The sequence below is a fragment of the Belonocnema kinseyi genome, chromosome 3, assembly GCF_010883055.1.
Source record: "Belonocnema kinseyi isolate 2016_QV_RU_SX_M_011 chromosome 3, B_treatae_v1, whole genome shotgun sequence".
NCBI lineage: Eukaryota > Metazoa > Arthropoda > Insecta > Hymenoptera > Cynipidae > Belonocnema > Belonocnema kinseyi.
In genome coordinates, this window is record NC_046659.1 from 94,248,170 (window position 1) to 94,266,537 (window position 18,368).

An 18,368-nucleotide genomic window follows, 5' to 3' on the forward strand; every position below is an offset into this window, starting at 1 on the left:
GAGTCCAAGTTATTAACAAAATTAGGTTTCATTCCATGCAATTGGTATTTATCTGCCCTCGCCTTGCAGACATCTTGCTAGCTGACGTCACAACATAAAATACCTAATTGTTTATGGTTTATGGCTTATGCACCATCTTTGATCACGATAACAGCTGTTTTCTTTCAGTCTGCATTTTGCACATGGTTTATTGTTTACACGGAACATTTCGTTTACTCTAAATGTTGTAAATTTGGTTATATATGAAATTTCTTGCGTCAGTGGTAATAGTAGGTTGTGTATTAAACTGCCAGTCAGTCCAGTCAGTCCTGTCAGTTTCTGTCAGTCTTATATATGGTTTCATGGCTGGGTACCTGTGTGGACAACGATAAACAAATCAAAAATTGAGACGTACTAACTTTTTTTTAGTCATGGTGGAAATAGACGAAGTAGCGAAACTAGAACATTTATCTTTAGTTTCAAAAATATGTACAGAATTAGAAAATCACTTGGGTTTGAACGACAAAGATTTAGGTAAGTACATCAAACATAACCTACTTTTTTCTCGCAATGTTCGAAATTACACGTAATCGTATTTTATAACATTAGAACGTTTTGCAAACTTCCAATTTTTAATTTTTATGTATATAATTTTTTTATAAGTACTGATAAATAAGTACAAAATAAACAGAAAACAGCAAATAAAAGGATATAGATATGTAAAAATAATAACAATTTCATATGACGTAAAATGCGTTAAATTATTATGTTCACAGTTGTTTACTTCATGCTTTGCTAAAATCTAATCATTTATAGTTTTATCTTTTTATTTTTCACATATTTATGTGGAACGGGTCTTGAAAAATTTGAAAAGCCACGAAACAAATATTCAGCTTTTAATGATTTTTTATTCTTTTGAATTCCTTGGAATGCTTTTAAGCTCTCTTAATATTGAATTCTTTTAACTTTCTTGAAAATCAACGAAATTCCTCCAAATTTCCAGATATATCTGAATTCCTTGGATTCGTGGAATTTTCTAAATTGATAGAACTCTCTAAATTCCAAGTACTTCAAAATAACATAAAGATTTAGAGAATTCAAGAATTTCAGGAGTTCAGAAAACTCAAAGAATTCAAAATATGCCAGGAATTCAGAATATTTAAGAAATTCCGAATATTCAAGGATTTCAGGGAAGTTAGAGAAATCAAAGATCTCAGAAAATTGAAGGGATTCATAGATATTTTAGAATTCAGTGAATACAAGAAATTTAGAATATTCAACAAATTCAGGATATTCTGAAAATTCAAGCTATTGCGAATATTGAACGATTTCAAAGAATGTAGATCATTGAAGGATTTCAGAAAATTTAAGGAAGGCATATAATTTAAAGAACTTAAGGAATTCTGATAATTTAAGAAATTCAGAGAATTTTAAGAATTCAGAGATTTTCACGCATTCACAGAATGCAAGGAATTAAAACTATTCAAAGAATTCTGAGAATTATGAATTTAAGAAATTCTGAGTTTTTATAGTTTTGAACTAATTCAAGGAGTTTCAGGACTTAAGAATATTTTTAGTCTGAAAGGCTTTACATTTTATATTGTATCATTTTTTAGTACATAAATAATTTAAGAAATTTTAATTTAAAACTTTCCAAATTTGAAAATGGTGAATTTTTAAGCTATAAAATTAATTAAATTTCAGTTTTAAATGAGAAATAGTGAAGCTATTAAAATTGGTAAGCCTTATAATGGAAATTTCTCCATTTTTATAGCTTCCAAGATTTCAAAAGTGTACAATTTGAAGTATACCTCGTGTGCAGGTTATTCAATATCAAAGACTTTGAATCAGGATTTATTCAATTAATTGAAGTTTATAATTTAAAATTATCTCATTTTAAACGTTATTTCAATTAATTGAGTACATTGTTAGTTAAAATTATTAGTTTAAGTAATCGTTGATGCAATTTTGAAACATTTAAAAATAAAACCAAACTATTTTCAAGGTTTCGATATATGCTTTCAATTCAAGATTTTTTAATTTTAAAGGAGTCCAGTTTAAAATAATATAATGTTGCAAGTTTAAAACTGTAGGCTGATCAACAATATATTATTTTTCTTCTAAATTTACAGTTTTGAAAGATTTAAAAGTCATAAAAATTATATAATATTTGAAATTATTGTCCCTTTTTTATATAATAAACTAAGAAGGTAAAAGTCTTCATTTATGCTTGAAATTAGAAAATTGTAATTGTAATAGATTTTAACAATTTAATTATTTTTACTAAAACTAATAATAGAAGGCATAAAACAAAGTTTAGAGACTTTTTCGAGGGCTTTTTATTGAATCCAAACATTTTAATACACGAGAAAATATTTTCCTTTCTGCCGTGATTTGAGAAAACACCATTAACTGAAAAATGTAGCCGAGAAAATCGACGAAAAGTGTTCGAATCATTATTCGCGTGTATCGCAGATTCTGATTCATTTTCTAAATAAATTACGAAGTTTCTCGAATTACAGACTTTTTTTTCTCGGGGTTAGAGGATTCTGGGGTACGCCGTAAGCTCGTACGGACGCAGTTTGCGGCTTTTTCTCAAAATTTTCTGTGATATATTCAGCTGTCCATGATTTGAGCCTGCAGTTAACGGTCAGTTACGACTCTCCCACATCATGCCGTTAACGTCGTTTTTCCAAAATTTAGCAATAATTATATTAAAAGTTATTAGAAATTTGAAAAAATAATTTTAATAGTCAGGTGCATCTTTTCTTCACGATTCCAACGATATAAAACACTCATTTTTCTATTTTAGTTCACGGGGTTTTCTTAAATCACGGCAATTTTAAACTAATGTACTTCTAAACTTTAAATCCTTTAAATAATAAAACGAACGAATTAAAAAAAAACAGGAATAAAAAAAACGCATCTAGGCGAAACAATTTCATGCTGCGAACAATAAATTATCAATTATTAATATTAAGAATATATTATAGTCATTCACAAGAACTTGTTTTTATTGTTATTCGGCCGTATCGCCATACTTTGTTTCTCTGGATGAACAAATATTTCACTAATTTTTTCAGGTGTTTTAAAATTTTGTTAGAGGCTTCGAGCATAAAAGTACGTTTATATTTTCTTATAATAAGAGCAAACATACAGTTGAACGATGAACATTTTTCTTGTTAGGAAAAATCTTAAATACTAAAGACGGGACGATCATTTTTTAGTTGAAGTCAACTAAGTTTTTTCTCACTATTCTCACAATTATTCGAAAAGTTAATCATAATAATTTCTGTTTTATACACTTCAAATTTCATTATGCATATTATAGAATATTTAAAATCGAAATAACAATAAATGACTCACTATTACATTATAAATCAAACATTTACCAAGTGCATACTTTGTTTAAACCCGGCGTGGCCAAAATTACACAATTAAACTGTACGTTTGTTACGAAAAAAAAAAATTTTATGTAATATAAATTATTCTTTCTTATTCCTATTTACATAAATTGCTATTTTATCAACATCAATTGATGGAGGAGCTATTAAAAGCCTTATTAAAATTTGTTAAAAATGTTTTGTCCGATGCCCATGTTTCAAATGTTTTATTTTGGTATTCCTTAAAAAAATGTTCAGGTGGTCAATTATGCTCTTATATCTCTATGTTTCTTAGAAATCTTACTGTTTATGACTTCCTGACGTCCATTGATTTTTTTCTAATCCGACACCAAATGAGAGTTTTGCCCTTGTATTGGCTACCATTTTCATTTATAAGATATTTATTTAAAACTAATGCGTATATTCAACAAAAATCGATAACTACGAAAATCTCACTTTTTACGTTTTGATGCTTAGAACTTCTAAACAATTTTTAAAAAATCTGTAAAAAGTAGTGGTTTTTTCTCACATAGAAAAACAAACTACCGTGGCATGACCGCTGAAAATTAAAAGAAGTCCTTTTTTAACCACTCTAACATATATAAAATGTTTGATCAATTCATTCAAAATAAATCCTTACTTTACGAAATAAAAATGAAAATGATTTCAATATCCTTATCGATTTTTAATTTTTCAGCGGAATTCATTATTCATTTGTCAGAAAAAAATAATACGTTTGAAAAGTTTAAGGCAGTCCTGATTGAAAATGGAGCAGAATTTTCAGTAAGTATTTAAACTTAACCCCCTACCGCCCTTAAAACTTTCTTTTTTTCTGAATTTTGAGATATTTCGGCATATTATTCCTATGGCGAAGTGTATACAAAATTAAAATTATAGCTCATTACCGTCTTGACTTTCATGTAAATATCCTTGCGTTAAAAATTGCTGTTCGACTCAAAGTCATATTTAAAAAAACTCAAGTCTTCCAAACGTTACATATATGTCACTGTGGGCGGTAGAGGGTTAAAGGATCGAAAAACCTTGCAAATATAAATATATAAATGATAAGAACACATAGGATATGAATTTCAACTTTTTTAGGATTCCTTCATGGAAAATCTCCTCAGAATTATTCAACACATGAAGCCGCCACCTCCAGTGCCGAAGAAAGATGCCCTCGCAGTCAGGTTTCCATGTTTAGCGATGCCAAACGAACTGCCGAAAGTGGACAATGAAAACGACAGTGACATCGTCCAAGATCTAATGGCATCCTTAGAAGCATCTGCACCCTCCTGTAGCAATAATAGTACAGATCCTAAAGCAGTCGAAAAAAGTAAAGAGAGAAAGAGAAGCAGATCAAGAGATCGGAAAAGAAAGAAATCGAGATCGCCGAGTCGGAGAGCGAAAGGAAACAGATCTAGATCTAGATCCAGATCCACTTCGAGAACTCGTTCTCGTCGTCGCTCAAATTCCGGTTCAAGATCTCGTCACCGTTCAAAATCCAGGGATCGTGATACACAAGACAGAAGGCGACACAGATCCAGAGATCGCAAACGGTCAAGATCTAGAACCAGGAAATCAAAAACAGACCACCGAAAAGATTCAAAACGAACCAATAAAGAAATAGAAAAGTCACGATCACGCTCGGCCGAGGAACTATCCACGGACCCGGAAATTGGGAAAGTTTATCCTGGAAAAGTCGCCAACATCGTCGCTTTTGGATGTTTCGTTCAACTTGAATCTCTGAGGCGTAGATGGGAGGGACTCGTGCACATTTCGCAATTGAGGAGGGAAGGCAGAGTTGCAACTGCAGCTGATGTTGTTTCTCGGGGACAAAAAGTACTCGTCAAAGTTCTCAGCATCAGTGGACAAAAGATTTCTTTGAGCATGAAAGATGTAGATCAAGAAACAGGGCAGGATCTTAATCCGGTTGTAAATAGAACAAGGACAGAAGAAGACGAGAAACATTTACGAAATCCTGATCGTCCAACTTCGTTGTTGGAACTGCAAACCATTAATGACGAGGATGAGAATTACTCTAGGAAAAGGGTACAAAGGTTGTCTTCGCCGGAGAAGTGGGAAATCAAACAAATGCTTGCAGCCTCTTGTATCGATAGGTAAGTGAGAAAAGGATTCACAATTTTTAATCAACTCAAGTTTCAGTACTCGTTAAAAATAACTTAGATTCGTCAATTTTGAATTTGAAACGTTAGAAATTGAACCATTTCGAATTTGACACCTATAAAATTGAAGAATTGAATTGACTATCCAACAAACACGATTACTTGACATTTTCATATTTTTAATACTATTTTTTTTAATGTTTAATTTAGATTAGTCAAAAAACATTTTTAATTAATCAAGCACTTTGCCTGTAAGTTATAATACTTAAAATATTATAATAGATCATAAAGTGTCTACTAACAGTTCGCTGGTCAAAAACCCTATAAAATCAATACAAAAAAAATATTGGCATATGCTAAAATACTTATGTTTTATAATTAAATGAGGGTTTTACCACACTTTGTAATCTGTTGAAACCTTTGAAAGGTTTAAAATTTAAACCTTTCAACATTTGTTTTAAATGCCTTGGAATCCCGCAAGATCTCTTTAAATAAGTTTAAATACTTCGAATGACTTCATTTTTTTTAAATCCGTCATTATCTATTGAAAATTTTTTAAAAACTTGAGAAATCTCTTAACTTTGGTTGAAATACCTTGAAATCATTTCAAATGCCTCATTGCTTTTTAAACCCCTTTAAATTACTTCAAATCCTTAAAGTTCCATTGAACTTTTTTACAATATTTTAAAATTCCTGGAAATCCTTTGAAATTCCTTTAAATCTTTAGAAATAACTTGAAACCACTTAAAATCCCTTAGAATCTTTTGAAACCCTTCACGACCTTTTGAACTTTCATAAAGTCCCGTGCAATATTTTGAAATCTATTGAAAACTTTTTAAAAATAATTGAAATATCTCTAAATTACTTGAAATCTTGTAAAATTAGTTGAAATCCATGAAAATTCTGTGAAATCCCTTAAAATACTTTCAAAGGCCATAAAATCTCAAAATATTCTAGTAAGTCCCTCGAAACATTCTATGAAATTCCTGAAAATATTCTTGGGCCACTTAAAATTCTAAGAAAATTTGTGAAATTCCTTGAAATGTCTTAAGCTTACTTGCAACCATTTTGGACGTGTGTGAAATATTTTTAAATATTTCGAAAAACCCAAAAATTTGGAAAATTCGGAAATTTGGCGAAATCTTAAAATCTCGTGTATACTAAAAAATTTGCATGATCATCTCGTCGGTATTAAAGAATTAAAGGCAATAAACAATTTTTGTTATTCAATGAAATTAAGTTTTATGCTATTATCAACGTATATAATTTAATATCTGTATTTGCATTAACAATTAAATATTTTCCCACCATACTTATCACAAATTAAATTAACAGTTGTTAACAAATTGAAAGTTAGCAGCGAATTTCATTTTTCAATTTCAAATGTAATGGAGCCATATTAAGTAATTAAAAAACCAATCTCGTTTGCAACAACAATGAGTGCAAGATTTTCGAGACATTTCGTACACCACTTTTTTAGCTGCAAAATCTTCAGAAAATTAAAGTTTTTAAAGAGATAAAAAAACATTTGCATTTAACGCAGAAGCTCCAAACTTTTATTTCTAGGAGTGAACTTCCAGAATTTGATATGGAAACGGGAATTCTACCACGTGAGGATGATGAAGATGAAGACGTTGAAATTGAATTGGTGGAGGAAGAACCACCCTTTTTACAAGGACATGGTAGATCCTTGAATGATTTGAGTCCAGTGAGGATTATGAAAAATCCAGATGGGTCGTTGGCTCAAGCTGCGATGATGCAAAGCGCATTAGCCAAAGAAAGAAGAGAGCAGAAAATGCTTCAGAGAGAACAGGAAATGGATTCCATACCTACAGGACATCATAAAAATTGGATTGACCCTTTGCCAGATGGTGAGCCATGCAAAACTCTAACTATACAAAAATTAGCATACAAAATATTTTACATCGTTCAAAAGTATTATACTTTTAATATACAATACGTGCAATTAAATTCGTATTAATTTCACATTTAATTGATTTAATTTTTAATTATACTAATGCTGCTTTTATATTACAGTTGAAAGTCGAGCAATGGCAGCAGCGAGCGCACGTGGAATCGGTCTACAAACACAAGATTTACCCGAGTGGAAGAAGCACGTGATTGGCGGTAAAAAATCATCTTTTGGAAAGAAAACGAACCTCTCTCTCCTGGAACAGAGACAAAGTCTTCCAATTTTCAAGCTGCGGGACGATTTAGTGAAAGCAGTTACGGAGAATCAAATACTGATCGTAATTGGAGAGACAGGTTCCGGTAAAACTACCCAAATCACGCAATACTTGGCTGAGGCAGGTTTCACATCTCGGGGAAAGATTGGATGTACGCAACCTCGACGAGTGGCCGCTGTCTCGGTAGCTAAAAGAGTCGCTGAAGAATTTGGTTGTCGAATGGGACAGGAAGTTGGTTACACTATTCGATTTGAAGACTGCACTGGGCCAGAAACAAAGATAAAGTAATACTCTAATTTGGATTTTCATATATAAAGTGTTATCAAATATAGCGCAGAGTAAAAATAAAATTTTCCAATAATTTACAGATACATGACAGACGGTATGCTTTTGCGAGAATGCCTCATGGACTTGGATTTGAAAACTTATTCCGTTATTATGTTGGACGAGGCTCATGAACGCACAATTCACACGGATGTGTTATTTGGACTTTTAAAACAAGCTGTCGGCAGAAGACCAGAATTGAAATTGATTGTCACAAGTGCGACATTGGATGCTGTTAAGTTCTCACAGTATTTCTTTGAAGCTCCAATCTTCACCATTCCTGGCAGAACATTCGAAGTAGAAGTAAGAAGTTTTACTCTGTTTCTCTCTTGATTTAAATTTCTCTAATTTCCGTCTTTCAGAATATTATTTACAATTATATTGTTTTCAGATTATGTACACCAGAGAAGCCGAAACGGATTATCTGGATGCGTCCTTGATAACAGTGATGCAAATTCACTTGCGTGAACCACCTGGAGACATTCTATTGTTTTTGACCGGTCAAGAGGAAATCGACACGGCTTGTGAGATTCTCTACGAACGTATGAAGTCGCTCGGAAAGGATGTTCCTGAACTGATTATCCTCCCTGTTTATTCCGCACTTCCTTCGGAAATGCAGACGAGGATTTTCGAACCCGCGCCGCCTGGTTCCCGAAAAGTGGTTATAGCCACGAATATCGCAGAGACCAGCTTGACTATTGATGGAATATATTATGTTGTGGATCCCGGATTCGTGAAGCAAAAGGTCTACAATTCTAAGACTGGTATGGACAGTCTTAATGTCACCCCAATCAGTCAAGCCGCTGCAAAACAAAGAGCAGGACGGGCTGGTCGAACAGGGCCGGGAAAGTGTTATAGACTGTATACCGAAAGGGCTTACAGAGATGAAATGCTGCCAACACCAGTTCCCGAAATTCAGCGCACGAATCTAGCGACGACAGTTTTACAGCTGAAAACAATGGGAATTAATGATTTACTCAATTTTGATTTCATGGACGCACCGCCGGTGGAGTCGCTTATAATGGCATTGGAGTCTTTGCACAGTTTGAGTGCTCTTGACAACGAAGGACTTTTGACTCGACTGGGCAGGCGAATGGCTGAGTTCCCACTGGAGCCAAATCTCTCCAAAATGTTGATCATGAGCGTCAATCTGCAATGCTCAGAAGAAATTTTAACTATCGTTAGCATGCTCTCCGTGCAGAACGTTTTTTATAGGTATGTATTTAAAAAAACACCGGCACGCAGAAAAAAGTGGTCTCTCTGGCGGACTATACCAGCATATATGTATGTTTTTGGGTTCGCTGAATCCGAATCCGTGGTTCAAAAAACCCTGTTGGCTCATATTTTTTCGAAAAACATCAAATCGACGAAAACAGCAATTTTTTTGTATATTTTTGCAAAAAATATTTTTTTCATGTCCGGTGGTCTTAATCAGCATATCTATATGATTGTGTGATCGCTGAATCCGAGTCCGGGGTCCAAATAACCTAGTTGGCTCATATTTTTTCGAAAAACGCAAAAATATACGTAAGAATGACAAAAACGTATATTTTTGCGTTTTTCGAAAGAATATGAGCCAACTAGGTTATTTGGACTTTGGATTCGGAATCAGCGACCCCAAGCGCGTATAAATATGCTGATTAAAATTACTGGGCATGACATTTTTGTGTGTAAAAAAATATAGACAAAAATCGCTTTTATCGTCGATTTTACGTCTGGTTTTGCGTTTTTCGAAAAAATATGAACCAACTGGGTTATTTTGACCCCGGATTCGGATTCAGCGACCCCAAAAACCCTATAAATATGCTGGTATAGTCCGCCGGGCAAACCACTTTTTTGTGTGCCGGTGTAATTCATAAATTAAACCCCCGATAGTTAAAGAATTTTCAATTCATAACGTTCAAAATTGAATAATATTTAAACCCCTCTAGATGTAACAAATATATTATAAATTGAAAGCAATAACAGTGGAGATTTTTCTCATTTAGGTAATTGCAAACTCAACTATTTCAAATGCAAATGCTGAAATATTTAAAATTTGATAGTCTTAAATTGAAATCCACAATAGTTGAACTAATTTAAGTCCGAAGCCATCAATATTGAACAAATTGAGTGTTTAAGATTTTGCAATAAGTGAAAGTTTTAAGAACTTGTGATTTTATTTTAAATTAAAAACCTTCATATATGCGCAATTTCAAGTTTGAAGTCTTCAGTATGGCATGAATTGCAGGGGTTGAAACATTTAATATAGTTTGGTTTTAAATATATATATAAATCAAGTATTTTATATTTAAATATTTTTATATTGTTGAAGCTAAAAATTGAATAATTTTCGTTTTATACTTCGTAAGGTTCTTTATAAGTTAAACAATTTTAAACTAGTAGCGTGTGAAACTGAATACTTTTGAATTTCGAGAATTAGACGATTTCAATATGCAACGTTTTATTTTAAAATGTCTGAAATTGGAATATTTAAATTTTTATTTTAAACGCTTTCCAGGGTGTCTAGTAAATCGGAAAATCGGAAATAATTCGGGCATTTTTATTCTATCGCTAAATCTAATTTTTTCTACTTTATCTTTTTATTTTCTAGACCATCAATGTTACTATAATGTTAATATAATAACTATTCTACACGAAATGAGATATCGAGCTGAAACTTTAAACTTAAACGTCCCTTAGTCCCCTCTCTTTATTTTTCCAATTTTTTTAGCTTGATGTATCATTTCATGTGGTTGGAAAACTTTGAAGACATCTCATCTTTAGAAAAATAACCAACTGAATATATCTTTAAATTAAATTTGATAGGAATCCCATGATTACTTTTTAAATTCCATGCATTTTACAAAAATGATTCTTTCAGCAGAAAAAAAATAGTTTTTTCTAACATTTTTGTTTCAATTTTAAACATGTTGCACTATGTAATCAATAATTTGCACAATAATAGTCATATTTTAGTGCTCCTTATAAAAATTGACCTTTAAAATAATCCAAAGTACATTGAGAAATGTTTATTATACAGGGTGTGCAAAAAGGCTGGAAACGCCTCAATAATAATTTATATAAAATATTATTCAAACAACGGAAAGTGGAAAATTTCTCCAAAATATCAACCGAACCTCAAATACTTAAACCATTAAGATCATATTAAGAATATATTTATAATTACGCAAGCTTATGTGGCATAAAATTTATAATTTAATATCAGTCACACGCATTTATGCTTTCGTCGAAAGTGAGCTATAAAGTTTGCAAACTAAAATAAAATGTACGTTCGCTCATAACACGCGAACAAACGAACGAAAAAAAGCTCTATCGCGAAAATTACACAAATGTGGAATATTATACGGACGAATCTATAATCACTATAAAGTGGAGAAATTTTCATTAGAAAAGAGAAATTTATGCGCAGTCGGTAATTTTATCAATCTAGGGAATTTTACTATGTACAGCGTGAGTTCTTTTTTTACACACTCTGACGTAGTGATTTTCAAAACGCATGAATTCATGCAGAGTCATAGAATTAAACCTGTAAGAGACGTCATTCTACACAAAATGTGGAAATTTGCTTTCTAACCTGTAATTTTAATGCATCTAAAGTGACATTTTATATGTGTAAATTTCATCGACATATAGAAATGGACCGGTAACGCTTTGGGGAGAACTGAAATGGGCTCTAGAGAGAAAAAAACATATGAGACGTAGACCTGCCTTTTTCTATGTCAGGGCTCTGTCAAGTGATTTGATGGCCCTGGGTATTGCCTAAATATTCTGTACCTTTAATTAAAAAAAAAGAAAAGCAATACATTAGAAATTTGTAGTTATAATAAATTGAATTTTAAAGAACATTCATGTATTTTACATGAATGTTCTTGAATTTTTTCTTGAATTTTAACCTGTTTCAGATAGATTATTTTAAAAACTTGATAACCTTGAATTCTTCTTGAAATTGGATTGAAAATGCTACAATAATAATCGTTTTGTGAGTTCAAAAATAATGTAAAAACTGTCAAAAATTTGAACAATATTTCTATAACATAAAAAATAATTATTTGTATTGCATAGGTACAAAACTTTATATTTTGATGTTTTGTTTTTGTTGTGACATTTTTTATTTTACTATATTCAATAACTTTACTTACGTATGAAAACGTATCCCCGTATAAACGTCTTGACAACGCCCACAAACTACACAGGCTGCCACCATTTTTTATATTTATTTACAATAAATTATAATTAAATAAATTATAAATAAATCAATTCTGAAAAGTGCGATAAACGTCACATTATTGGGGCACTCGCGACACAAAGCACGGTCCTGTGCTGCGCCAAACTTCACCCAACAAAAATATTCTCGACCAATCAGCTTTATCTAGAAAGAGATAAGTCTACGTTTCATATGTTTTTTCTCTCTCTTATGCCCATTACCGTTCTCCCCACAGCATTACTGGTCCATTTCTATATGTCGATGGTAAATTTACACTTTGAAGTGCAATTTTAAAACGTATTTTTTACAGTGCAGCTAACATCACTTTGTTGAGTACTCAGGGCCAAAAAATGGACCAAAAACATTTGGGATTAAACCTTCTTTTGTTCATATCTTCATAAAGAACATTGTTTTACCATAAGTTTATTTGTAAATTATTTTTGATTTTTGTGATAGGTAGTTAGCGCTAAAAGTTTATTTGTCAATTATTTTTTGTTTGTCTATAACTATTACTTTAAAATGATTTGTTACGAAAATATTACAAAACTTAAGTCTAGACCCATGAATTTGGTGCCACTGTTTTCCCCTCAGCACTCAACGAAGTTAAGAAAGCTGGTTATGAAGTGAAAATACTTAATTGGTCGGGAAAATTTTTGGTAAAACCTCGGGGATTTCAGAATGCCTGAACTCTAGACATCATATTCGTTGATTTGGATAATCTTTTCTTGAATACTTGAACAAATTATAAAATGATAGATTTCAAGGTTCGAATTTGAAAGTTTAAAAATAATCGGTATCATTTTTTGATATCTGAAAAATGACCTGGCATTTTTTTCTACATTCAAGTGTAAAATAAATAGTTTGAAAATATAACAAACGATTGGTTATAAATCCATTATATAACGATTAATTAATTTTGTTTTACAGACCGAAAGACAAGCAAGCCGTCGCGGATCAGAAGAAAGCAAAGTTTAACCAAGCAGAAGGAGATCACTTGACTCTTTTAGCGGTTTACAACTCATGGAAGCGAAATAATTTTTCAAATTCTTGGTGCTATGAAAATTTTGTACAAATTCGAACGCTCAAAAGGGCACAAGATGTTCGCAAACAGCTTTTAGGAATTATGGATAGGCATAAATTGGACGTAGTTTCCGCGGGTCAACATAATACAGTTCGAGTTCAAAAGGCAATATGCTCCGGATTTTTCAGAAACGCTGCGAAGAAAGATCCACAGGAAGGGTACAGAACTTTGGTTGATAGTCAGGTTGTGTACATTCACCCCAGCAGTGCGTTGTTTAACAGGCAACCCGAATGGGTATGTGGAAATTATAACTTTTTATTCTTAACTAGAAAATAAGCATGAGATTTTTTGGCTCACACAATTTTAAAATTAAAATATAAGATTAATAATGATGCAAAATTTTTGTATTTCATAGTATCATATGTTTAAAATAATAGAAAAGAAAAGCATGGACAATATTTTGGATAGTTGATGAAAATTGACATTTAAAATGATGAATCCTATTTAACTTCTTGAATTTAACTTCTGCACCAAAAATGTAATAGTTGATACTTTGGCCAAAAAAGTTTTTAATTTCAAATTAAAATAGTCCAATTCAACCAAAAAATAAGAATTTTCAACAAAAATCGAATTGTTCAATTTTCAGGTAAAAAAAAAATTCGAACATAAAATAAGAATTTTTGAGAAACTAGGCAAATTTCTAACTGTTAAGGTGATTTTTAAATCAAGTTGTTGTATTGTCAACAAAGTTGATGATGTTTTCACCGAGAACATTAATTTTCTACAAAAAAAATATAAATTTTAGCTAGATACATGAATTTCAACCAAACCTGGAAGGGTTAAGTTTTCAGTCAACAAATTTATTTTCAGACAAGAAAAAAAAACAAATTTGAAACAAAATAGTTACATTTTCAACTAAAGACATGAGTTTTTTAACAAAACTTAGGATCATGAATCGAAAACGACAGAAAATTAATTTTTAACAAAGTAGTTCCAATTTTAACCAAGTATTAGAATTTCGAATAAAAAAAGGTGAATCTTTCATTAAAGACATTAATTTTCTAATACAATTAATAAATTTTTTACTTAACAACGCAAATTTTCAATAAAATGGTTAAATTTTTAACCGGAGAGGTAAATTTGCAACCAAAGAGCTGAATTTTTAATATAAATAAATTTTCAACCAAAAATGGAATAGTTAAATTTTCAGTTGAAAAATGTATTTCTAAGAAAAAAACGAACTGAGAACAGCTTCGAGACCTATGCTTTAAGAGCAAGGATTGCGAGATCTTAGTTCTCACGCCCAAGCGTAATAAAATCAAGTGAATTAATGAATGTATATTAATATCCAGAAATTTATCTCCGTGTAGTTAAACCAAAAACTTTCAATTTTGAATAAAAAAGTTAAAGTTAATTGAAAAGGACCATTTTTAACAAAATAGTTGTGTTTTCAACAAAAAAAAAATCATGTCAATACACGGATAAAAAAAATCATCCAATTTCTTCAATTTTCAAGTCAAGAAGACGAGTTTCCTGCAAAACAGTTAAATATTCTATTCGAAAATGCGAATCTTCAACAAAAAGGTGGAGTTTTTTTACAAAAATATCCGAATTTTCAACCCATAAAGACTACATTTCACGAGCACAGTTGAATTTTCACCAAAAATGTCGAATTCTCAACTAAAATGATAAATCTTCAACCAAAAAAATTAATTTTGAATATAGTAATTCAACCGATTAGTTGATTTTTCAACCAAAAAATATGACTTTAACAAATCGTATCACAACTGATATTTCAACAAAAAAAAGTTTATTCCTCAAGCAAAACATATTAATTTTCAGCCACACAGTTTTATTTGATGAAAATTGATATCTGAACTTAAGAATTAATTTATAATATTTGTGTAAAATATATAGAAAATTAAATCGGTGGTTTATTGCTAAGAAATACTAGTTTCCGGCGAGAAACATTAACATTAAAAGAAATACTTCCAGATTGTACATATGTATCAATAACCGACCTTATGGCCGGTGTGAAATTACGCAGAGGCACATAGCCGGATAAATTCCCGGCATTTTCGACCCAAAACGAACCCCCTAAGTTAATTACGAGTCACTGAGACATTTTTGAAGTTGCAACTTCAAAAATCTTTTTCGAGAAAAAAGCATCTAAACTTGGCGAGAACCATAAGCGAGGCCATATGGCACTTTTCGTGTGAATGCCCACAAATATAGTTGTAAGAAATTTAAGTCTTCTTAGACACTTTATGATTATATTATAAACATCGTTTAAAAAAATACTAATTTCCAGTAATACTTTTAGTTTGTATATTTAATTTATAATATTCCAAATTCAAGATATAAACTAACTTTAAGTAATGAAAAGCCTGAAATAAAATAATGAATTCGAGATCATCGACATATATGGTGACATCACCTTTTTAGATGGAACTAGCTTTTTCCTATTTGAAAGATCTGGGAATTTTGTGATTATAATTGTAATCTTTGTGTTTAGGTAATTTACCATGAACTGGTTCAGACAACGAAGGAGTATATGCGGGAAGTTACAACAATTGATCCTAAGTGGCTAGTGGAATATGCACCAGCTTTCTTCAGATTTAGCGATCCGGCAAAATTGAGCAAGTTTAAGAAGAACCAGAGACTGGAACCATTGTACAACAAATATGAAGAACCAAATGCGTGGAGAATTTCTCGAGTTAGACGTCGTCGCAATTAAGTAGCGAAGTTAGTGACATATTTAGGTTTACGTTTATTTTAAATAGCTATTTAATGACGAAAAAAACATTTTTTAAACCCATTTATTTGTTTTATTTCTGCTGTTTAGATGCTTTTCCTTGCCTGAATGAAATTTTTTAGAAATTAGAACAAAAAGGGTTCTTAGACATGCCTAGGATGGCCGCTGGACCGGGAAATTACAGTGAATTGATTTTTTGACCGGAAATTTGACACATGTTTAGAACAAAAATCTATCCAACTTTGATTTCATTCGTTTTTAAAAATAATTAGTTAAATTGTTATCTTTTTCAATTATGATTAAAAAAAAAGAATAATAATTGATTTTACAAGATGATTTAAACCGTTCAATTTGAATTTTTTTAATTAAGAAAAAGAAAAATATTTAGAAATAACTGACTACACATTGAAAATCAGTCATTATAAATTGAATATTCGAAACTAAAAAAATTTTAAACCTTACAATTTAATTGCTCTATTTCAAAAATTTTATTTGTAAGACAAATTGTTGAATCAAAGGTTGAATTTGGATGTATAAATAACAATTGAATACCTATTATTCTTAGAAAAAGTTCGAGTGTATTTAGAAGTTTAAACAAAATTTCAAATTAATTAAAAGATTGGAATGATTTGAAATAATTTAAACGAAGTGCCTACGTGTTGTACCAACAAAATCTTGTTATTCGTACCATAATTTTGGTGCAAATACTCCACGGTCTAATTTAAAATTAAATATAGATTTTGGCAGATTTCAAACAAAAAAAAATAGAACCTTTTCAAGAATTTTGAAAGACTTCAGAAGAATAAAAAATATTTCCTAGAAAGATTTTAAGAATTTTTTTTTTAATTTGGCAGGATTTTAAAAAAATTGTAGGAAAAATGTTAGGAAAAATTTGAATAATTCTAAAAAATGTTTAGAAGTTATGAAAAAAGTGAAAAAACATGTAATTTTTTCAAGACTTTTAAATAAAATTTTGAAGCATTTCAAGGATTTTAAAACTGTTTAAAATAAAAGTAATTTAACTTTTAATTTAAGAAGTGTTCAGTTTATAAACAAAATATAATCGGTCATTTTTTAATGTTTATATAGCTTAAAATTGTTTAAAATGGTAAAATTATGAAATTTTTTAAATTCATTGATTGATTCTTCAATTTAGAGCATTGAAAATGATAACATGAATTTATATTTTTTGAAGTGAATCTGAAAATCTCTGAACTCTATAATTTATAAAACTTAAAAATTTTTAACTTGGCAATTTAACTGCATTTAATTTAAAATTGCTCAGTTTAAAAGTGCTAGTTTCCATTTGATATGTGTAAGACATTGAGCATTACAAATTTAAAAAATGTTGGCTTTGTTAGAATTGTTCTTTTGATATAATTAATAGTAAAAATGTAAATCTATAGAATGTATAAAAACCAAACAGATGTCCGAACCAATTTTGAATGTGGATTTTTGACGCGACGCCATGAAAGACGCACGTGTTAAATTTGAGGTTAGGATTGTTTACATTCGCAAATAGATCACGCGTCACGTCAATATGAAGAACAGAAAAAATCAGCCTCAAAAGCGAAATAAAATAAAAATAGGTGGCAAAAAGCCTCGTAAAAATAAGATTAATTTAGTATTTGATGAAGAAAAAAGAAAGTACGTTGAAATTTAATACAAGAATCAGAATAACTCTACAAAAACTTTCATCAAAATTTACAATATTTTTTAACTTTTTTCAAACAGAGAGTTCCTTGGAGGCTTTCACAAAAGAAAACTTCAACGTCGAAAGAAAGCACAAGAAGAACTGCAGCAGCAGTTGAAAGAAGAAAAGAAACGAATCAAGAAAAATGTGAGTTTTTTGTCGGCATTGTTTTGAGGTTATATATATGTACAAAATACAAAATATTTTTGGAGTGGCTAAATCTATACGAAATTTGAAGAAACTTTATAAACTTAAATTTATTCGAAATTCGATGAACAGAAAAATTAAAGTGAGAATTTTCTAACTGTTTTTATAAGCTTTTAAAACTACATGTCCTAACTCCTTATGGTATATCTACATTTTATAGCATTAATTTCATTATACATATGTTCAAATGCTTAAATTGTTCATTTTGCTGATTCCGAACATCTGAAGGGTAGTACATTTTTTTCAATTTAGGGTTCAAAATTTATCGTCTTATTTATTGGCTTAACATTTTGAAGTCTGGATTACAAATTGTAACACTTCCTAATTCAAAAGTTTACTTAAAAATTTTAACTATATAAATGTTAAATATAACTTGAACATTTTCGTTCAAAATTCCTTTATAACTTGAAGCATCTAAATTTCCAAACGAAAAACTTTCAGAATTATAAAATGAGAAATCAGAAACCTTTCAAATTGAATACTTTATTTC

General features: G+C 30.6%; 1 protein-coding gene across 2 annotated transcripts; it reads left to right on the plus strand.

Moving 5' to 3' along the window:
• Window positions 1-166: 166 nt before the first annotated feature.
• On the plus strand, window positions 167-17,819 carry LOC117170289 (ATP-dependent RNA helicase DHX8). Of its 2 annotated transcripts, none has more exons than XM_033356962.1 (10): window positions 167-513; window positions 4,060-4,145; window positions 4,464-5,479; window positions 7,052-7,356; window positions 7,523-7,955; window positions 8,040-8,298; window positions 8,387-9,210; window positions 13,130-13,517; window positions 15,739-15,968; window positions 17,713-17,819. In XM_033356962.1, exons 1-9 carry the CDS (start codon window positions 411-413, stop codon window positions 15,958-15,960), a joined length of 3,636 nt encoding a protein of 1,211 aa, XP_033212853.1. In that variant the 5' UTR covers window positions 167-410; the 3' UTR covers window positions 15,961-15,968; window positions 17,713-17,819. The 2 variants fall into 2 exon arrangements, with proteins under 2 accessions (XP_033212853.1, XP_033212854.1); XM_033356963.1 differs by lacking the exon at window positions 17,713-17,819 and adding an exon at window positions 17,385-17,424.
• The last annotated feature ends 549 nt before the right edge of the window (window positions 17,820-18,368 follow it).

What these genes read in the sequence shown, in the direction of transcription:
- LOC117170289 (XM_033356962.1), top strand. Translation starts at nt 411, where the DNA reads ATGGTGGAAATAGACGAAGTAGCGAAACTAGAACATTTATCTTTAGTT. An exon ending in GATTGACCCTTTGCCAGATG is followed by an intron (nt 7,357 to 7,522) that starts GTGAGCCATGCA and finishes TTTATATTACAG; the next exon opens with TTGAAAGTCGAGCAATGGCA. An exon ending in GTGCAGAACGTTTTTTATAG is followed by an intron (nt 9,211 to 13,129) that starts GTATGTATTTAA and finishes TTTGTTTTACAG; the next exon opens with ACCGAAAGACAAGCAAGCCG.